The 22,556-nt window shown below is 38.6% G+C and overlaps 1 protein-coding gene across 12 annotated transcripts in view; it reads left to right on the forward strand.

Annotated features, from left to right (window-relative positions):
• LOC139180203 (ADAMTS-like protein 3) overlaps positions 1 to 22,556 on the forward strand; it is a 75,800-nt gene that overhangs the window by 17,575 nt on the left and 35,669 nt on the right. For all 12 annotated transcript variants that reach the window (XR_011564516.1, XR_011564517.1, XR_011564518.1 and 9 more), the window contains 2 exons: positions 2,872 to 2,946; positions 11,498 to 11,655. Coding sequence is in view for 4 of the 12 variants with exons in the window: in XM_070781688.1 (XP_070637789.1) it covers positions 11,635 to 11,655 (21 nt within the window). In the remaining 8 variants the exon portion in view is untranslated. The remainder of the gene's footprint in view (positions 1 to 2,871; positions 2,947 to 11,497; positions 11,656 to 22,556) is intronic.

A 22,556-nucleotide genomic window follows, 5' to 3' on the forward strand; every position in this document is an offset into this window, starting at 1 on the left:
GCCATAAAATGATTAACTTGAATCTTGTAGAAGGACAGATTACCATACAAATAGTTTCATTTATATAGATTAGGGGAACAATATCTGAGTATAACATACTGGTTTGTCAGGTAGATTCTGAGCCATGAAGCAGAACCAGCTTGAAGACCGTTTGGGGTAAATGCATAGCACATTAGCATAGCTTAAGACAACATTTCCATAAGAAAAAGGCATTGGTTATCTCTAGGTTTGAGAATAGTTAACTTCAGGTGAAACCAGGTGTCATTATGGCAACACAGTATTTTAAGAGAAACCTCCTTTTAAATTGGTATTGAGAAGAAAAGAAATATCGCTAGTTTGTTTCCTCCTGCTACTTAAGAGAGATAAAAATGTCTGATGCTTGCAGGCCATTTCCTCCGTTTGGAGACCCCTGGCCTTCCTGCCTGTTACCCTCTCAGTAGTCTCTGTTTTAACCAAGGTCCCAAACAAGCAAAAGTAAGCAATATGCTGCTTGAGGATACATTCACAAGTGATCCAGCTACCAGTAAAACAAAGGATTGTACTTATCTAACGCTGGGTGAAAACATATATTAACTTGCTTTTTTCATCAATCAGTATATATGTTAGCAGTCTTTTCCTGTCAAGTACTGTGGCCTCCTATTGTTACTATTATCAGTTGTAGAGTATTCCTTCAGGGCTTCCTAGGTGATGCTAGTGGTAAAAACTCACCTGTCAGTGCAGGAGATGCAAGAGACACAGGCTGAATCCCTGGATTGGAAAGATCCTTAGCCTGGATGTATCACTGTTTATCTAACTCCCCCCAAAATAGTGAACATTTAAATAGTGTTCATTTTTTTTTTACATGTATGTGTTTCAAAAACAAACAAATATAAAATCAGGAAAGGATATTTATCACAGTGCTAGAAGTGATGATCTCTGGGCAGTTGGATTGGAAATAGCTTTATTTTGTCTGGAATGCTTTTTGAATTTTAATAGTAAATAAGTATTTTTATTTAATAAAACTTATAAACAAATCAATAAACATAGTGACATCCTTTGATTCAACAACTTCACCCAGAGACTATAAAAAATTCTCTGTAAGTTAAACAAACAAACAAAACACAACATCTGCTTGAAGTAATTCATATTGTTGATGATGTACTAATATAATTTAGTCATAGACTTGATCAAATAGACAGGGGGATAGAATTTCAGATACCCCTGGATTATTATGTGGTCATGAAAATTTATTTCAGAATGTGTAACAGCATGAAAAAGAAATCGACAGGGGCCAGAGATGTCTTGTGATCTGTATTGTCTTTGTTACAGTTACTCACCTCTGCCTTTGTAGGGCACAAGCAGCCTCAAATGAATGAGTATGACCTTAGGACCCTCGTTTGTAGACTCACTCAAGTTGATCAGTGCATTTATTTAAATTTTTCTTTAATATTAAAAAAAATAGTTTGGCCAAAGAATTTCTTCAGTATTTTTAAAGTAAAAGACACATTTCTCATTTTCACCAGGAAGTTTATTTAATAATGTATTTACCATTTTGTTCCATTACCTTCTTCCATTTTCCAGGCAACTTCATAATCCCATATTCTCAAAACTTTTAATCTTTTTGAGCAGAGAACTGTTCTAGGTGCTTTTTACAGTCTTCCAAGGAATTAAAAAATTTTCCCTGAAGCAAACATTGTAAAGACCAAATTGAAAGGACATCTGAAGCAGCAGTGTCTGGTGAATATGGCAGATGAGTCAGAACTTCCCAGCCAAGATATAACAGTTTTTGCCTTAGTCATCAAACATGCAATCTTGCATTATCCTGATGGAAGATTGTGTGTTTTCTGTTGACTAATTCAGGACACTTTTCATCGAGTGTTGTCTTCAGTTGGTCTAATTGGGAGCCTTGTTGGAATTAATCATTTGGTTTTCTGAAAGAAGCTTATTATAGAGGACTCCCTTCCCATTCCACCATATCACCCAATATCGCCTTCTTTGGCTGAAGACTGGTCTTTGGTGTTGTTAATGGGTTCTCTTCCCTTGCCGCATGATCTCTTCTGTTCCACATTATTGTACAGCATCCCCTTTATATCACCTGTCACAATTTGTTTTTTAAAATGGGATTTTTGTTACATTTAAGAAGAGAATCACATGCAGAGACAAGAAGATTCTTTTTGCTTAACTTATGTGGAACCCAAACATCAAAATGATTAACATAACTAAGCTGGTTTGGATATTGGAGTATGTTGGTTATCTCTGTATGGTATAATGTAGATTGTTCTCAATATCTCGATTTGATTGCTATCAACTAACTGATCTACTGGATCACGAACATTGTCCAGCTAGAAATTTGAGCACAAAACTTCACAAACCACTTTTGACACATTCAATTAATCACAGCACCTTCTCCATACACTGCACAAATCTTGTTTTGCTTCTCAGTTGCATTTTTACCTTTCTTGAAATAATAAAATATATAAAGCATGATATGCTGAAAATGTTGCCTTTTTTCTTCCATTTTTTATTATTAACATGGCTACACAAAAATTCACCAATTTTGGTTATTTTTTTTTAATGCACACTGATATGACAGCTGTCTTAATACAGTCTAACAAAAGTGTTCCTAATGAAATTAAAGACAACTAAGGACTATTAGAGCCATCTTACAGAGAAAAATGAATGTTTTGGCCAACCCAGTATTTAAATGAAATTATGTGAGTATATTAATATGCCTTGACACAATGACCGTTTTTTGAAGGCTTCCTGACTGAAGATGGAAATGAAATACAATTAAGAACACTTTATACATGCCCTTAGTTTTGATTGAGTGGCTTATTTCAATGGGGCTTTAGTGCAGAAGTTTTATTACATTTGTCTTGTGTTCTTTCATAGGGGAAGAAAATATAATTGCTGTTCCTTTGGGAAGTTGAAGTGTGAGAATTACAGTGAAAGCACCTGCACATCTCTGTAAGCAAGATGTAATCTTAACATTTTTCTTCTTTTCTGAAAGCTTATTTACTAAAGAAAATGTATGTGTGTGTGTACGTGTGTATACACTCTTCTTTGTATTAATGAGTAGGTCAGCATCTTAATGGTTTTGCTTATCACTTTGAAATAGTCTAGGTCTTCCCAGTTGGATCAGTGGTAAAGAATCCGCCTGCCAATGCAGGAGCCTCAGGAGACGTGGGTTTGATCCCTGGGTCAGGAATATCCCCTGGAGAAGGGAATGACAATCCATTCCAATATTTTTGCCAGAGAAATCCCGTGGACAGAGGAGCCTGGTGGGCTACAGTCCATGGGGTTGCACAAGAGTCAGACAAAACTGAGCAGACCCACTGAAATAGTCTATATCTCTAGGGAATGATATATGATCCTGATTTTTTTAGTTCTCATGTCCTAGTGGGAAGTATACCAGTTTGGCATTAATCCCCTCACAGGAGAGGAAATCAAGTTATATGTGAAATGAACTATTTTTTTATGTGGAGAGTAAACTTAGATTCAAGAGTCTTCTGGAGATCTCAACAGTTTGGGATAAAAGATAGCAAAACAAAATTTAAACAACAAAGCTGCATCAGTGAATACAGCTGACAAGTACAAACTCTGTTGATAGCACATCACAGCCTAGATCTAGGGGGCACTGAAAGTAAACACTGGTTTCCCAGAATCCTAAGAGTTTGAAACAACAAAGGGTTGGGATTGTATGTTTCTTTAGTCAAAGTTACATGGTATCTCCTCTGTCTTAGCTTTTCTGGTCTCTCAGTGGTCCTTTAGTTGCTAAGCTGTGTCTGACTCTTGTGACCCCATGGACTGTAGCCTGCCAGGCTCCTCTGTCCATTGGATTCTCCAGGCAGGAATACTGGAGTGGGTTGCCATTTCCTTCTCCAGGGGATCTTCCCACCCAGGAATCAAACCCGGGTCTCTTGCATTGCAGGCAGATGATTTACCAACTGAGCTATGAGGGAAGCCCTTTCTGGTCTCTTAGGACCCAAAGAAACTGAGACTAAAGAAGTTTGTATATTTCTCTCCCAGGGTTTCCTGTGGCCATGCGATGGGCTTTCTTAGTCTTTTTCTGGGGAAGTTGAGTCTCTGCCCAGACTGGGTCCCTAGCCTTGAAGAAGCTCACTGTGTTCAACTCTATCTTTCTGTAGAAAGTATAAAATACTAAGGAGTTATAAATATAACTATTTTAAAGCAACACAAATCAAGGTCCACTGGATTAAAAATGTGCATATTTTGCCTTTTTGTTTCTCCTGAGCCACCATCTTAGATTTTCAAGTTGTAAGAATTTCTCAGGGCCACAAGTGTCGTACATTTTCTGTAGCTTTCAAGTGTGTATGTGCATGTGTGTTTATGTGTTTGTATACTTTAGATTCAGTACTGATATTCTAACCAGCAATGTCCTTTGAGGAATGTTTATATCAAAATGTGTTTGTCACCAACGATATAGACTAAAAATCTTAAAAAAAAAGAAAAGAAAAGAAATTCCATAGTACATTATGGCCTAAATTAGGGAAGGAAGAGAATATATTTAGGACAGTGAGAGTGAGCCATTATTGGAAAGTCTTTTTTTTTTTAACACTACTTTATTGTATGAATTATGACTAAAAGAGTGTGACTGATCTATTTAAAATATTAAAATGTTTACAACCATATAGCAGTCAATTCACTCAAGGCGTTCTCTAGAATGATGCATCAAAAGATTTTTTAAGGCTTCTTCTTAAAATGGCTTAAAGCCCACAAGAGCTATTTCTTTTTTAAAATTTATTTATTTGGCTGTGCCAGGTCCTAGTTGTGGCATGTAGGATCTTTAGTTTTGGCCTGTGGGATCTAGTTCCCTGACCAGGGATGGAACCTGGGCCCCTGAATTGGGAGCACAGAGTCTTAGCCTCTGGGCCACCAGGGGAGTCCCAGCCCACAACTCGATGAGAATAAATCTTCATCCTTGTAAATGCCAACTTGATGTTTGAAAACAGGTGAAAATCATTTAGATCCAAATTCTGTGAATGATTTGAATGATCACGTTGTAAAGTAACATTTTGGTTCAAAACTATGGAGTACTGAATATTCATAGCAGTATAATTCATAATAGCTAAGATGTGGAAACAGCTCAAATGTCCATTAACAGATGAATGGGTAAATAAAATGTGGCATATGTGGAATATTATTTGAATACAACAAAGAATGAAGTCCCTGACATGTGCTACAATAGATGTCTCTGTGCTCAGTCATGTCTGATTCTTTTTGACCCTGTGGACTGTAGCCCGCCAGGCTCCTCTGTGCATGCGATTCTCCAGGCAAGAATACTGGAGTGGGCTACCGTTTCCTACTCCAGGGGATCTTCCCTGCTTAAAAATGGAACCCAAGTCTCTTATATCTCCTGCATTGGCAGGCAGGTTCTTTATGACTAGCACCACCTGAGAAGCTTGCTACAATAGATACGATCTTTGAAAACATTGTGCTAAGTGAAAGAAATCAGTCACAAAAAGGCCACATGTTATTAATATTTGATTGTCTTTATATAAAGTGTCCAGTGTAAGCAAATCTAAGGAGACATAAAGTTGGTTGCACTTGCATAGGGCGAGGCTGAGTTGGGTTGGCTGCAGGTCTGAGGACTGACTGTTAATGGATATGGGGTTTCTTTGGAGGAGTGGTGACAAAAATGTTCTAAACCTAGATTGTGGTGATGGTTGCACAATTCTGTGAGTATACTGAAACCACAAAACTATATTTTAAATGAGTGAATTTTATGGCATGTGAATTTTACAGCATATCAAAAGGATATTTTAGAAAATAAAAATATGCAATGACTGGGCCTGATTTTCTCATGATACTAAAGACAGTTCTTTAAAATTCAGCTCTAAAGAGAGCTTAATAAGCTCAAAAAGCAGAATAAGTAGGCAGTAAACAGGCAATGACACCCCACTCCAGTACTCTTTCCTGGAAAATCCCATGGATGGAGGAGCTTGGTGGGCTGCAGTCCATGGGGTCACTAAGAGTCTGACACGACTGAGCGACTTCACTTTAACTTTTCACTTTCATGCATTGGAGAGGGAAATGGCAACCCACTCCAGTGTTCTTGCCTGGAGAATCCCAGGGACGGTGGAACCTGGTGGGCTGCCGTCCATGGGGTCGCACAGAGTCGGACACGACTGAAGCGACTTAGCAGCAGCAGCAGCAAACAGGTTTAGTAAAGATGAATACTTTGAGGTAAAATACTCATTTACATACATACCTGTTCTGACATATTAAATATAACTTTAGTACTAAAGACTGGCACTGTCCCAAGAACAGAGCTCAAAAATATTCCCATTTCTCCAAAGGTGGTAAGATCTCTTGCTTGGAGTATTTCTCCTTCTAAACATTCTCAAAACTGGCTCAGAAGTGTCTCTGAAAGTTACCTATCTCTGCCAGTGAAGAGAATGAACTGGCTTCATTTACAAAAGAATTAGTTAGCATTTCTTAACATCTTAATATAGATGTGGCTTTATTTTCTTGATTTGCACAAGTGTTTTCTTAATTTTATTCCAAAGATATAGTCCTGAAATTAAGCTGACTTTGCAGTAATAAATCATTCTTTTTAAGATCCGTATTAAGTCCTACACTCCAAAAGGCTACATCATTAAAACCTGAGGACACTCAGTAACATAATGTTAGTCTCTTTGCTGGGGAATTTAATTACAGAATACCCGTATTGCATATTGCCTCGAGGCGATTAGAGCTTGAATTTCCAGTCCTTTTGCAAGCTTGGCCTCAGTATTATATCAAGCACACAGCTCCAGATTTCCCTAAAATTTCAAAAATGGAAATAATAAGAGGGTTCCTGCAAAAGAGATTTTATTGAAGCAAAACTTCAACATGAAATATGTTGACTGGCAATAAATTGGAGAAGGCAAGATGCCATAAATGGAAAACCTCCATTATTGATTGTAAGAATTGTTTTTTTTTGTTTGTTTGTTTTGGCCCTCTAAATGCTGTCTGATGACCATATACAGTAAAGTCCTTACATACAAACCAGTTCCATCCAAAGAGTGTTTTGTAAGTCCAATTTGTTTGTAAGTCCAACAAAGTTACCCTAGGTACCCAATTAACACAATTGACTACTGTACCAGCTACATCACTGCTATTTTATGCTTGCTTCTGGACATCCTGGGCTTGAAATAAAGATGCTGTACTACTGTACTTGCACACAGCACGATCACTTGTAGAGGATGCAGACATGTGACAATGTACACCAGACATGTGAACTAACTTAGTGATTGGACATGCGAACACACATTCTGATCTCTGAAAGTTTGCCACTTGAAGGTTTATATTTAGGGGACTCACTGTATAGAGACATATAAATATAAGCATGAGCATAATGACTCATCAAAGGAAATGGATGCTGAGCAAAGTGTGCATACACTATAAAATACAACTCGAAGGATAAGTTTGATGTATTTATAACCAAGGCAGCCATGCTAAATGCTCATTACATGCTTACCTAACAATACTTTGTGGCCTTCTTAGAATTTGAGACCTCTTGGGATAATTAGCATGACCCTGTCTCTTTTGAAAGAAGCCTAGACTGATACTTCTCAGGGCAATCCTTTCAGCTAGAAGCAGTTAGGAGCATTCATCATCTTTCTAGTCATTTCTTTTAAAAAATAACTAATATGGATCAAAATATGTAAAGGTACTATTGTAGACTTGAGTTGTGAAGATTTGGGGATAAAAGAGCGTCTTGGTTTCTGATCCTCTTTTTTTTTTTTTCTTCCTGGTATGCGATTTTATTTATTCTTGCAACAACACTAACTTCATTCTTCAGATTAAGCAGCAGAGGATAAAGGGATTTCCAATATATTTCTTTGTTAAGCCAGCTAACTAATGCCAAAGCTTGTTTGTATTTTTCTTTAAGATTCCATGTAAGCAATATCATAGGATATTTCTCTTTCATCTATTTGACATCTCTTCCTTGACTCTTCTTTGCAACCTCAGTCATTTAAGCCTGAAGAGGAGAAAGAAGGCAGCTGTGGCAGCAAGAAAAGAGGCTGTCATCCTCTGCCTTTCGCAGTGTGGGAGCATTTATACGTTTCCTGGGGTCTTTACCCAGCACTAGCTGTCCTACTGTAGGAATAGAAGGTCCTTGAGAGCTCTGAGGATTGAAAGGCTGTGAGTGCAGTTCTCATGATCTGTGGATTGCACATCACAATGTAAGCCTGCAGCACATACACTGGGTGTTGGACCTTAATTTGAAAAAATAGCACTGAAACCTGTACAGTACTATATGTAGGATGGATGACAACTGTGGGTTTGATACATGAAGCAGCGCACCCAGGGCACTCTGGGACAGCCTGGAGGGATGGGGTGGGGAGGAGGTGGGGGGTGATTCAGGATGCGGGGACACATATTTACCTATGGCCGATTCATGTTGATGTATGGCAAAAATCATCACAATATTGTCATTATCTGCCAATTTAAATAAATAAATAAATAATAACAACTTAAAAAACATATCCATAAATCAACACATTGTCTAAATTGTTGATTTTCAAAAACCCCTTTTCTGCCAATTACTTTTAAGAGGCATAGGCACTAAGGAGAAGCAAGTTTATCTCAATAAAAATGGCGACTCCTAAAGAACAGCACTGGCCTCTGCTTCACTGTGAATTCATCACAGTGGCCTTGTTAATCTGAAGTGTCAGCAGTGTTGGGATCCACAAGCCATCAAAAGGTGGCTTCATCAGAGCACTTCCCTTTATGGACCACCCATTTCTGAATCAAGTCATGCAGTTGAGGTTGGGGCATCTGCTTTTGACCTCCTGTGTATGCAGCCAGGGTTTGTGACCCAGACAGTGGGAAACCTTTTGAAATAATTGGAATAAAGATATTTTATGAGAAGTGGAGGAGAGTAGTTTGGGTAATTCATATGCACTTGAAAACTGGGTATGCACCTTGTATTCTCACATCTTCATCACTAAAGATCTTGGACACCATTGAAGTTAATAGAATGGACTCAGAATCAAAAACCAAAACATTAGGGACTTCCCTGGTGGTCTGGTGGTTAAGACTCAGCATTACCAATGCAGGGACCATGGGTTCAGTCCCTGGTTGGGGAACTAAAGTCCCATATGCTGTATGGCATGGCCTAAAAATAAATGAAAACAAAAGAACCACAAAATGTCATGAAAAAAATAATTAAAGGAGGCAGAAAATGCAGTAGATACTTGCATGCATGTGTGCTAAGTCACTTCAGTCATGTCCAACTCTGTAACCCTATGCTCTTCTGTCCATTGGATTCTCCAGACAAGAATACTGGAGTGGGTTACTGTGCTCTCCTCTAGGGGATCTTCCCAACCCAAGGATCAGGTCAAACCCAAGTCTCTTTTATCTCCTGTGTTGGCAGGCGTGTTCTTTACCACTAGCACCATGTGGGAAGCCCAAGTAGATAATTAAATAAACATTCAGATCAGATCAGATCAGATCAGTCGTTCAGTTCTGTCCGACTCTTTGCAACCCCATGAATCGCAGCAGGCCAGGCCTCACTGTCCATCACCAACTCCCGGAGTTCACTCAGACTCACGTCCATCGAGTCAGTGATGCCATCCAGCCATCTCATCCTCTGTCGTCCCCTTCTCCTCTTGCCCCTAATCCCTCCCAGCATCAGAGTCTTTTCCAATGAGTCAACTCTTCGCATGAGGTGGCCAAAGTACTGGAGTTTCAGCTTTAGCACCATTCCTTCCAAAGAAATCCCAGGGCTTATCTCCTTCAGAATGGACTGGCTGGATCTCCTTGCAGTCCAAGGGACTCTCAAGAGTCTTTTCCAACACCACAGTTCAAAAGCATCAATTCTTCGGCGCTCAACCTTCTTCACAGTCCAACTCTCACATCCATACATGACCACAGGAAAAACCATAGCCTTGACTAGATGAACCTTTGTTGGCAAAGTAATGTCTCTGCTTTTGAATATGCTAAAATAAACATTAAAAACAAGGAAAGCCAAATGAACAGAAATGGTTCAGAAGATAGATGTCATGTTGGTCTTCCCTTCCCCCTAGATCGCCTTTCCAGATTCTGATTCCCCCACCCCTCGCCACCGCTGCCATAACTCTGCAGCCAGATGGAGCAAGCAGCCAGATGCAGCAAGCTGTGATGCAGAAGGTCAGCTCAGTGGTAAAACAATCACTGCCCCAACACAGCCGCTGAATCCATTGGACACTATTTAAATTTAATCAAGTCACTTCAGGCTCAATCTCTGTCTAGAAACTTGGTGTTTTTTATGTCTTCTTCTTTGCAGCAGTGGATTTTGCCCAATTTCATTTCATGTTTTGATATTACCTGAATGCTCATAATTTTTTTCTCCTTTAGTTTCAAGGTCTAATTCATCCAGTGTAGGGCCCTCTTACATTTCTAGTTTCCCATCTCATTTTTACTGACAACTCGCTTTATAGCATTCAGTTTTATATCTTCATTGGAACTAGGAAATGAATTTAATCTCACACTTTCCAAAAATCTACTGCGGTCACAGAGATTAGGGCCAAAGTGGTTGGGGTTTTTTGTGCCTGAGAGTAATGACTCCTACAGATCAAGGGGCCCTTGTCCAGTCTTTGAATTTTCCCAGAAAAGCTCCCAGCCTGCCTGTCAGGGATAATTAGGGATGTCTCCTAATGCCTGTTACACAGTCTGTCCAGGGCGCTTGAATTCCTGCAGCTGCTCCAGTGGCAGAGAGAAATCGGCAAAAAAAAAGAAAGAAAAAAAGCCACTGTGACTACAGAGGTGACACATGAGAGAGATCTTCGTAGTGATGTCGTAGTTCTGTGTTTGGTTGTGGTGATGTGTGACAAAATAGCACAGGACTATAGGCACACGTTGTACTGATGTCTATTTCCTAGTTTTTATATTGTATTATCATTGGATAAGATGTAATCATTCCATTGAGTAAAACCGAATGAATGGTATACAGGACCTCTTCACTACTTTTGCAACTTCCTGTGAATCTATAAGTAGTTCAAAATAAAAAAATAATCTTAAAACAAATTCAAATTTTATTGTAGTTTAGTAAAGTCTAGGCCTATGATCTGAAGGGGTGAGAAAATTAGTAACATACCTTTAAGTAATAACTACATCATGAAAAAATATAGAGAGAAGTTTTCTTCTTGCTCTTATAACTCCAAAGAGTTAAGTAGACCTTACTGGACCTAGCAATCTTGTTTGCTCCTTTTTATAGACAGCTAAAAAGATCCCCTGGAGGAGGGCATGGCAACTCACTTCAGTATTCTTGCCTGGAGAATCCCATGGACAGAGGAGCCTGGTGGGCCACAGTCCACAGAGCCGCACAGAGTCGGACATGACTGAAGCAACTTAGCACGCACACACTAAACGCTTATATATTTGTGTCACCAATTCGAATCAGTGTTTGTAAACTGAGTGGATGTATTGACGTTGTGTTGATATCAGATGCAATTACATGTACTAAAATATCTTTTGAAATGAAATTTTTTTAAGATACTTTCATTAAAACTTTATTTTTAAATTGTAGTTATTGAATCAAAAACACTTCAAGGAAGCAAAGGAGAGAACAGCTTTAAGAGCCCTGGAGTTTTTGTTGTAGAAAACACAACAGTGGAATTTCAGAAGGGCTCAGAGAGGCAAACCTTTAAGATTCCAGGACGTCTGATGGCTGATTTCATCTTCAAGGTAGGACGAGTCTCTTCATAAAACATCATGCATCAGGGGCCCAGCACATCTTGAATTTGAAAAAGAACACGTTTGTTTGGTTGGCAGCCAATGACTGTTATTATACAGGGCATATGTCATTAATATTTTCACCTTGACAGTCAGTTCTTAAAAATCATTCAACTCTCTCAAGGTTCTGTTCCTCAACCACAATAGTTAAGAAACAAACTTCACTCTTACAGGGGAATGATTGTTTTGAATTTGTAGTCTCTGGTTGCTGTGTTCAGTTTTAAACCTCTCGATGGAGTTCAGTGAGAATGGTCTGTGGTTAAATGCTCCATGTCTTAAACCATGACTCTTCTGTTGCTCTCCTTGCAAAGCAGAGCAGAGAAGACAGAGGCCCCTCTCTTACCTTCCTTTCCTGTTTCCTCAGTAATGTCTCATCATGAGCACTTGTCTGGCTGTCACGAGGTCCCCTCATAAGTACTCTTCTTTCCTGTGACCAGGGCTCTGTGTCCCATCTCTTGGGTAAATCCGGGGATCTTCTTTCACTCAGAGGACATGAAATGCAGTGGCCAATGTATTTCCAAGGTGATACAATCTGAAATTCTTCTGATACAACCAAAAATACCTAAGACATGCAGAAAGGGGTGTTTCAGAGGATGGTTTTGTCCTATCTATCCCTTTTGAGAAACTCATTCAAAATGGAAAGGGAAGAAAGACAAGCGCTCCAATTGCCAGGAATATATTTACCTGTGAGAAGACCCAGTGCCTTCTAAAGAACTGTTCTATGTTGACTTGTCAAAGATTTCATCAAAGTATTGGTTGTGCCAGCAGAGAAAGACATTTGGAGTTGGAGGAGAGTTGCAAACTGCTGTCCTGTTTGCAAAGTCAGCCTCCAGTGTGACCAGCCAAGTGTCAGTCTGGGTGGAGTTGTTGTTTTGAAACTTTGAGTTTTAAATTGTCAACATTTTAAAAAATAAAGAGATTTTTATATTAAAATACCAGTGTTCTTTTTTTCCTGCTTCACTTAAAAAATGGGAAGGTCTGACCACCAGCTTGCATTCCGCCATGGTGGTAATTGGCTGCAGCTGGGTAACAGCTGCCTTCTCCACAGGGCACACGTCCTCACTTGCCATGGTCCACACCGGGCCCTCATGTAATCCTGACGTTAAAGGTATAGACATTTTTAGACGTTTAAGTTGCCACTACTGGATGTCACTTGCTATTCCCAGACATTGAAGTGACTTTTGTGTCAGACCCTTGAAGCATCAACCCAATGTTGTTCCTTGACAGCAGCATTGGGAAAGTCTTCTAGGGAAGCCCTAACTGTCATTTCTCTTTCCTTCTATTCTCTCTTACCCATTGTTGTACATAAATTCTGGGCTTGCTTTGCTTCTCTTAAGGTTTTCCCATTTGATGCTAAAGTAGTAAAACCCACACACACAAACACAAACATACCCTCTTAAAAAATTCTCTTTTCATCCCTACTCAGAAGATCTGTATTCCTTTCAAGTCAATTTAGAGACCTCTGACCGAGTAGGAAACATTAGTACAGTGATGGGATGAGAAAAATAGCCACAAAGGTTAAAATTTTATGGAACTGTTTGGTGAAGGTATTAACATGGAAAATGTGTTGTTTATTGACCTCATGCATAAACACACATAAATACATAAACTATTTACTTCGAGTGTGTCTGTATATACACACATGTACATATATGAATATGTGTATGTCTGTGTGTATATACATTTTTTTAAGATTTGAGAGGATATATTCCAAACTGAAAACACTGAGAAAATAGTGGCTATTTTAGAGGGTATCAGTGCTTTGGGGGAGTGATCTTAGTTTTACTTATAATATTCTAAAATTCAATTCTTAGAAATACAGTCATATATTATATGTGTAGTTAAAATTGGGCTTCCCCTGGTTGCCTCAGCAGTTAAAAGAAAAAAAAAAATCCACCTGCCAATGCAGGAGATGTGGGTTCGATCCCTGGCTTGGGAAGATCCCCTGGAGAAGGAAATGACAACCCTTTCCAGTATTCTTGCCTGGGAAATCCCATAGACAGAGGGGCCTAGAGGGCATGGGATCACAAAAAAGTCAGACACAACTTAGCAACTGAAAGACAACACTCAAAAATTACTTTACATCTTTATGTCCAAATTATATATTCACCTCTTAATAGAATTCATTTTAGCAGCATGTTGCCACTGTATGAATTTGTACTCAGTGTTCTATTTTCCTGTCTCTTGAGTTCTAATTTTCTCAGATTTAATAAACAATTCTGGGTTTTAACTTCAATTTCTGGAAAGCTTTTGATCTCTCTTGACTAGAAAGGTATTTTTTTTTAAAGTATATTATTTATCAAAGAGGATGTTACACACAACTGTCTGACTCATGCATAAATAAAGCCTCACTTTCATGCCCAAACCATTTTCTTTCATGAATGTGGTGTACTTGGTGGGAGAGAATTTGGTAAATCAGAGATGCTGTGATGAAGCAAGAATAATTCTGATGGTTTTCCCTGACTTACAACCTTGTCCAAATTCTGTGGGTTTCTAGGAAGTATCCTTTTCCATGGGTTACTTTTTTTCTGGTCAGAGCACTGTAGTACTACCCAGCCTGTGTTGTTTCTAAGACTGGGAACTCTGCTTCTATTCATTTCTGCTTGGCCTATGAGGCAATCAAGTGATGGCTCTCCTTCTAGTGGTAGGTTAAGAATGGGTGTGAGGTCTCTGATGATGGTTAACCTTGTATTTCACTGTATCTCGTTCCATTCCAATCAACTAAGAACAGCTGATCTTTAAAAAAAAAAATAGGAAGAGCTGACTTCAACCTGAGAGAGAATGTGAAGACCAGCTCTACCCCACAGTTCAGTTCATCAGATCAGTTGCTCAGTCACGTTCGAATCTTTGTGACCCAATGGACTGCAGCACGCCAGGCTTCCCTGTCCATCACCAATTCCCAGAGTCTGCTCAAACTCACGTCCATCGAGTCAGTTCTGCCATCCAACCACCTCAGCTTCTGCTGTCCCCTTCTCTTCCTGCCTTCAGTCTTTTCCAGCATCAGGATCTTTTCCAATGAGTCGGTTCTTTGCATCAGTGACCAACGTATTGGAGTTTCAGCTTCAGCATCGGTCCTTCCAGTGAATATTCAGGACTGATTTCCTTTAGGATTGACTGGTTTGATCTTGAAGTCCAAGTGGTTCTCAAGAGTCTTCTCCAACACCACAGTTCAAAAGCATCAATTCTTCAGCGCTCAGCTTTCTTCATGGTCCAACTCTCACATCCATACATGCCTAATGGATAAATTATGGATACATGGACCTTTCTCAGCAATAATGTCTCTGCTTTTTATATGCTGTCTAGGTTGATCATAGCTTTTCTTCCAAGAAGCAAAAGCGTCTTTTAATTTCATGGCTGCAGTTACCATCTGCAGTGATTTTGGAACCCAAGGAAATAAAGTCTGTCACTGTTTCCACTGTTTCTCCATCTATTTGCTGTGAAGTGAAGGGAGTGAATGCCATGATCTTAGTTTTTTGAATGTTGAGTTTTAAGCCAACTTTTTCACTTTCCTCTTTCACTTTCATCAAGAGGCTCTTCAGTTCCTCTTCACTTTCTGCCATAAGGGTGATGTCATCTGCATATCTGAGGTTATTGATATTTCTCCCAGCAATCTTAATTCCAGCTTGTGCTTCATCCAGCCCAGAATTTCGCATGATGCACTCTGCATGGAAGTTGAATAAACAGGGTGACAATATACAGCCTTGATGTACTCCTTTCCCAAATTGGAACCAGTCTGTTGTTCCATGTCCGGTTCTAACTGTTGCTTCTTGACCTGCATGCAGATTCCTCAGGAGTCAAGTAAGGTGGTCTGGTATTCCCATCTCTTGAAGAATTTTCCACAGTTTATTGTGACCCACACAGTCAAAGGCTTTGGTGTAGTCAATAAAGCAGATGTTTTCTGGAACTCGGTTGCTTTTTTTCTATGATCCAATGGATGTTGGCAATTTGATCTCTGATTCCTCTGCCTTTTCTAATCCAGCTTGAACATCTGGAAGTTCTTGGTTCACATACTGTTGAAGCCTGGCTTGGAGAATTTTGAGCATTACTTTGCTAGTATGTGAGATGAGCGCAATTGTATGGTAGTTTGAACATTCTTTGGCATTGCCTTTATTTGGGATTGGAATTAAAACTGACCTTTTCCAGTCCTGTGGCCACTGCTGAGTTTTCCAAATTTGCTGGCATATTGAGTGCAGCACTTTCACTGCATCATCTTTTTGGATTTGAAAGAGCTCAGCTAGAATTCCATCACCTCCATCAGCTCTACCCCATAGAGTGCTGTTAATAATTTCGCTCAGTCCTGGGTGCACTGAAATACAAAGGCACCCTTTGCATACAGTTCCTAGATTAGACCTCATTTCATGGACGTCTCCGCTATCTCCAGGAGATAGTGAAGGACCAGGAAGCCTGTTGCGTTGCTTCCATTGAGTCACAAAGTGTCAGACATACCTTAGCAACTGAACAACAGCAACAACATGGACTTTTAATAAATGGAAGGTTGAAAACAACTACATTCTGACGTGGTGAGTAAAATATGAAGGCATCCATGAGATTCTGGATTATTTTGTGGCTATTGTGCTGATTCAGAAATCTGGCAACTCACTGCACCAATGAGATGGAATTTCTTTTCTTCTACTTTTTCAGAAGCTGTATTTTCATGATTGGACCTTTCTTTAAAAAGTGCACTTTTTCTTCTTCCCAGTGGATTTCTCACTAAGTATCCTTATTTTCCTGAATGATCTATTTCTAGTGGATGACTCTTGTCACTCTGTTACTGAGTCACAGTATTTTTGTGTAAGCCCCTGAGATATTCTTATTTTGCTTCTGCAATATGCGTATGTGGCCACCACGTAGCAGTAGAGAGTCTCGAGCCTGTAGCTGATGCTGTGTGCTTTGCTGGTTGGACCCTGAGGCGCTATCCTTTCAGTAAGAATTTACTAAGTATCTGTAAGTAGATGTTTGTGAATATCTGCTTTCAGTATATGTCTATGAGAATAATCTAGTGAAATAAACATAAGTGGCTTTGAGAAAGGTATCTGTTTCCATGGTTAACTATTTTAATAAAGATTGCTGGTGGCTTTTCCCCTCTTTAAAAAGTATGTCCCTCTTCAAGGAAAAAAAAAAAAGTTTTTCTAATAGTCTGAAAACTTCCTTTTTATGTTAGTTGTCTATCTGCTTTCTTTTATTTGGATATTTTGTATTTCTATAGAAAAATATTTTCTGATTTCTGTTTTTAATGTTTTTTATTGTGGTAAAATGAAAAATGTTTTTATTTCACCATGTTTCACTGTTCAGCCCCGTGGCGCTAAGTACATTCATGTTGGTTTTCAGTTGGGCAAGCCTCTGTCTCTGGTTTCCTCCAACCACAGCTCTGGATACTGTGTATGTTTCCTACTTACAGGGTCTCTTTTTTCTTTCTGGGGAGTTATGGCAGCATATCTAACTTTCCCAGGGATGAGAGGGTTTGAAACTGTTTTCCTCTCTCTCAAAGAGAAGATTTTAGCCTTGCAGTGTGGTGTGGATGGTGGCTAAATTCCCATGTCCACAGGTGTTTCAAAACACAGCAGAACAGTTTTCAGAGTCGGTGCATGCATTCACTTCCTGAACCTACAGTAACAAAGAACAGTAAACTGGGTGGCTTAAACAATATGTTTATTGGTCTCACAGTTTTGGAGGCTAGAAGTCCAAAATGAAGATGTGGGCAGGACTGATCCTTGAAAGGGATATGAGAGAGAATCTGTTCATACCTCTCTCTTCACTTCTTTTTTTTTTTTAATTTTATTTTTAAACTTTACAATATTGTATTAGTTTTGCCAAATATCGAAATGAATCTGCCACAGGTATACCTGTGTTCCCCATCCTGAACCCTCCTCCCTTCTCCCTCCCCATACCATCCCTCTGGGTCGTCCCAGTGCACCAGCCCCAAGCATCCAGTATCATGCATCGAACCTGGACTGGTGACTCGTTTCATACATGATATTACACATGTTTCAATGCCATTCTCCCAAATCTCCCCACCCTCTCCCTCTCCTACAGAGTCCATAAGACTGATCTATACATCAGTGTCTCTTTTGCTGTCTCGTACACAGGGTTATTGTTACCATCTTTCTAAATTCCATATATATGCGTTAGTATACTGTATTGGTGTTTTTCTTTCTGGATTACTTCACTCTGTATAATAGGTTCCAGTTTCATCCATCTCATTAGAACTGATTCAAATGTATTCTTTTTAATGGCTGAGTAATACTCCATTGTGTATATGTACCACAGCTTTCTTATCCATTCATCTGCTGATGGGCATCTAGGTTGCTTCCATGTCCTGGCTATTATAAACAGTGCTGCAATGAACATTGGGGTACATGTGTCTCTTTCAATTCTGGTTTCCTCAGTGTGTATGCCCAGCAGTGGGATTGCTGGATCATAAGGCAGTTCTATTTCCAGCTTTTTAAGGAATCTCCACACTGTTCTCCATAGTGGCTGTACTAGTTTGCATTCCCACCAACAGTGTAAGAGGGTTCCCTTTTCTCCACACTCTCTCTGGCATTTATTGCTTGTTGACTTTTGGATCACAGCCATTCTGACTGGCGTGAAATGGTACCTCATAGTGGTTTTGATTTGCATTTCTCTGATAATGAGTGCTGTGGAGCATCTTTTCATGCATTTGTTAGCCATCTGTATGTCTTCTTTGGAGAAATGTCTATTTAGTTCTTTGGCCCATTTTTTGATTGGGTCATTTATTTTTCTGGAGTTGAGCTGTAGGAGTTGCTTGTATATTTTTGAGATGAGTTGTTTGTCAGTTGCTTCATTTGCTATTATTTTCTCCCATTCTGAAGGCTGCCTTTTCAGCTTGCTAATAGTTTCCTTTGTTGTGCAGAAGCTTTTAAGTTTAATTAGGTCCCATTTGTTTATTTTTGCTTTTATTTCCAATATTCTGGGAGGTGGGTCATAGAGGATCCTGCTGTGATGTATGTCGGAGAGTGTTTTGCCTATGTTCTTAAAAGCTATATATGACAAACCCACAGCAAACATTATCCTCAATGGTGAAAAATTGAAAGCATTTCCTCTAAAGTCAGGAACAAGACAAGGGTGCCCACTTTCACCATTACTATTCAACATAGTTTTAGAAGTTTTGGCCACAGCAATCAGAGCAGAAAAAGAAATAAAAGGAATCCAAATTGGAAAAGAAGAAGTAAAACTCTCACTATTTGCAGATGACATGATCCTCTACATAGAAAACCCTAAAGACTCCACCAGAAAATTACTAGAACTAATCAATGATTATAATAAAGTTGCAGGATATAAAATCAACACACAGAAATCCCTTGCATTCCTATACACTAATAATGAGAAAACAGAAAGAAATTAAGGAAACAATTCCGTTCACCATTGCAACGGAAAGAATAAAATACTTAGGGATATATCTACCTAAAGAAACTAAAGACCTATATATAGAAAACTATAAAACACTGGTGAAAGAAATCAAAGAGGACACTAATAGATGGAGAAATATACCATGTTCATGGATTGGAAGAATCAATATAGTGAAAATGAGTATACTACCCAAAGCAATTTATAGATTCAATGCAATCCCTATCAAGCTACCAATGGTATTCTTCACAGAGCTAGAACAAATCATTTCACAATTTGCATGGAAATACAAAAAACCTCGAATAGCCAAAGCTATCTTGAGAAAGAAGAATGGAACTGGAGGAATCAACCTACCTGACTTCAGGCTCTATTACAAAGCCACAGTTATCAAGACAGTATGGTACTGGCACAAAGACAGAAATATAGATCAATGGAACAAAATAGAAAGCCCAGAGATAAATCCACGCACATATGAACACCTTATCTTTGACAAAGGAGGCAAGAATATACAATGGATTAAAGACAATCTCTTTAACAAGTGGTGCTGGGAAAACTGGTCAACCACTTGTAAAAGAATGAAACTAGACCACTTTCTAACACCATACACAAAAATAAACTCAAAATGGGTTAAAGATCTCAATGTAAGACCAGAAACTATAAAACTCCTAGAGGAGAACATAGGCAAAACACTATCTTCGCTTCTTGAATCCTCAGCTTTCCTACCTTTTCTTTACACCACTTTCCCTCTGTCCATGTCCACATCTGTGCCCAAATGTCTCAGTTTATATAAGTGAGACAGGCTGGGACCTGGAACCTTTCACTGCAATGATTGCACCTGGACACACCTCTCATGTGACAAAATACAAATAAATTACATGGGGCTAAAAATAACTGTGTGCATGCACAGTTGGGGCAGATTCTGGACAAAAGATCCAAAGAGACTGAAAAGCCCAACTGCCACTTTTGAAGAGCCTGGAGCAAAACTGGGTGTCAGGAACAAAACTGGGTGTTGGGAACAAGGCAGAGTACTGAGCATGCCCCCTGCACATGCCACTACCTAAGGGGTGGACAAACCACCTAAGTCACCCCTCCAGTCTGACCCCCTGAACACACCCCTACCCTCACCCCATTTAAGGATTGCTTCTCGCCCCCTCAGGGCGCAAGGGAATCTGTTGTTTGTTCTCTCTCCCAGCACTGCAGAAGGAGCTGCAACAAATTCTCGCCTGAATTTATTATCTGGCCTCTGATCAATTTCTATTGATCAAGGAGGCCAAGAACCCTGGTCGGTAACATAAGGACACCAGTCACACTGGGTTGGGCCCATCCTAATGACCTCATCTTAGCTTGACTAGACCTGCAAAAACCCTATTTCCAAATAAGATCATTTCTGAGGTTCTGTGAGTTTGAACTTCAATATAACTTTTTGTGGGGGATAGAGTTCAGTGTCTAACAGAAAATAAAATCTACCTATCTCATCATTCCTCTCAGCCAGAATTCCATCTCATTTTAAACGTGTGCCGTGAATCACAGAGGTAGAAACATTTGCAATTTATTATTTCTTAAAAAGTGTCCAATTCATCTAATTTTTCAAATTTAACTTTTGAAATGTAATCATAACCTTCCTTTATCACTAAAACAAAACAAAACAGCAACACAAAAAACTCACCTGTACCTATGTCTGTTTCATTCCTAAATGTGTTCTCTGGTTCCTTGTCTAATTTTTGTTTGTTCAAACCATCCAAAGGCTTGTCTCTGAGGTATCTAAGAACTAGACTTTAGTCTTGTTATATTCATGTAAATTTTAGTTTTTGTTTCTTTTCTCTTTACATGGGTTTTATCTTGGTATTGTATTTCTAATTTCTAGAGTTAAATTCTTAATTCATTTTCAACTTTTTTCTCCATTAAATGTATTTATGGCTACCAGTCCCCATACAGAAATTCTTAATTTTGTTGTGCTATAGGTTGTTAATTTTAAACTTTATGTGTAAGCTATTTGTATCCTGGCTAGAAAATCTTTGCTTTATTCTGGATCATAAAAATATTCTTGTATATTTTTGTCTAGAAACATTACTATTTTACCTTTCACACTGAGAGCTATAATACAACTAGAATTGATACTTGTGGGTGAAGTAGAATCAGTATCTTTTCCCCCATGACTATCCAGCTGAGCCAAAACCATTAGGTGGAAAAGACAATCCTTTCCATATCTATCTTAAATTCCAAACTATATATGTGGGGCTCGATTTTTACACTCTCTTCTGACCTATTCATCTCTATGCAGCAATACCATTGTGACTTAATTACTGTAACATTAGAACAAGTCTATATCTGGCAGTGTAATTTCTTCAGCTTTGTTCTTGAAGATTATCTTTAATATTCTTGCCTCCTTCCCTTTCCATGTTAACTTTGAAATATGCTCCTAAATTTTTATTCTGCTGATTTTTATTTGAATTGCTTTGAATCTGTAGGTCAATTTGGAGAAAATTCACCTTCCTATATTGTCTTCCAGTCCATAAATATGGTATATTCATCCCTTTATTTAGTTCTTTTGTCTTCTCAATAATGGTTATAATTTTCAGTGTGTATGTTTTGCATATCTTTAATGAAATTCCAAATATTTGATTATTATTTTGATGCTATTGTAAATGTTTTAAAATTTTTTCTATTTGTTTTCTGCTGGAGAATGAAAATCTAATTGGTTTCTGTATACTGACATTATATTTTCATTGCATTCACATGTTATTACCAATAGTTTGTGAATTCTTTGGAGTATGTACATGCACAATTATGACACCCACAAATAATGAGTTTGGTTTCTTCTTTTCCAATTGTTGTGTACTTTAAAGAAATTTTCTTGCATTGTTGTTATTGCTCACTCTCTAAGTCATGTCCTACTCTTTGAGACCCCATGACTGCATGCAGCATGCCAGGCTTCCCTGTCCTTCCCTATTTCGTGAAGTTTGCTGAGATTCATGTCCACTGAGTCAGTGATGCTATCTAACCATCTCATCCTCTGCCACCCTCTTTACCTCCTGCCCTCAGTCTTTCCCAGTATCAGGTTCTTTTCCAATGAGTTGGCTCTTCGCATCAGGTGGCAAGTATTGGAGCTTTCTTGCATTACTTAGGACATTTAGTACAATGTTCAATAGAAGTAATGATTATGTTTTTTTCTTTCTTTCCTTTTAATATAGTGAACTACATTGATTTGAGGATGTTAAACTGATCTTACCTTCCCATAATAAACTTTATTGGTCATTATTTTTTATTAGAATTTATTGTCAGTATTTACTTACAAGTATTTGTTATTTTATCATTAAAAAAAGGGTTACCCTTTTATATATTACTAGTTATGATTTTAAATTATTTTTATTTATGATTATTTTTTGGTATTTATGTCCAGGAGAGGTGAGTTTTTTCCTTGTAATGTCTTTGTCAGATCTTGGTGTTAATTTTATGCTAGCTTTACAAAATACATTGAGAAATACTTC

The sequence above is a fragment of the Bos indicus genome, chromosome 27 (genome assembly GCF_029378745.1).
Source record: "Bos indicus isolate NIAB-ARS_2022 breed Sahiwal x Tharparkar chromosome 27, NIAB-ARS_B.indTharparkar_mat_pri_1.0, whole genome shotgun sequence".
Classification (NCBI taxonomy): Eukaryota; Metazoa; Chordata; class Mammalia; order Artiodactyla; family Bovidae; genus Bos; species Bos indicus.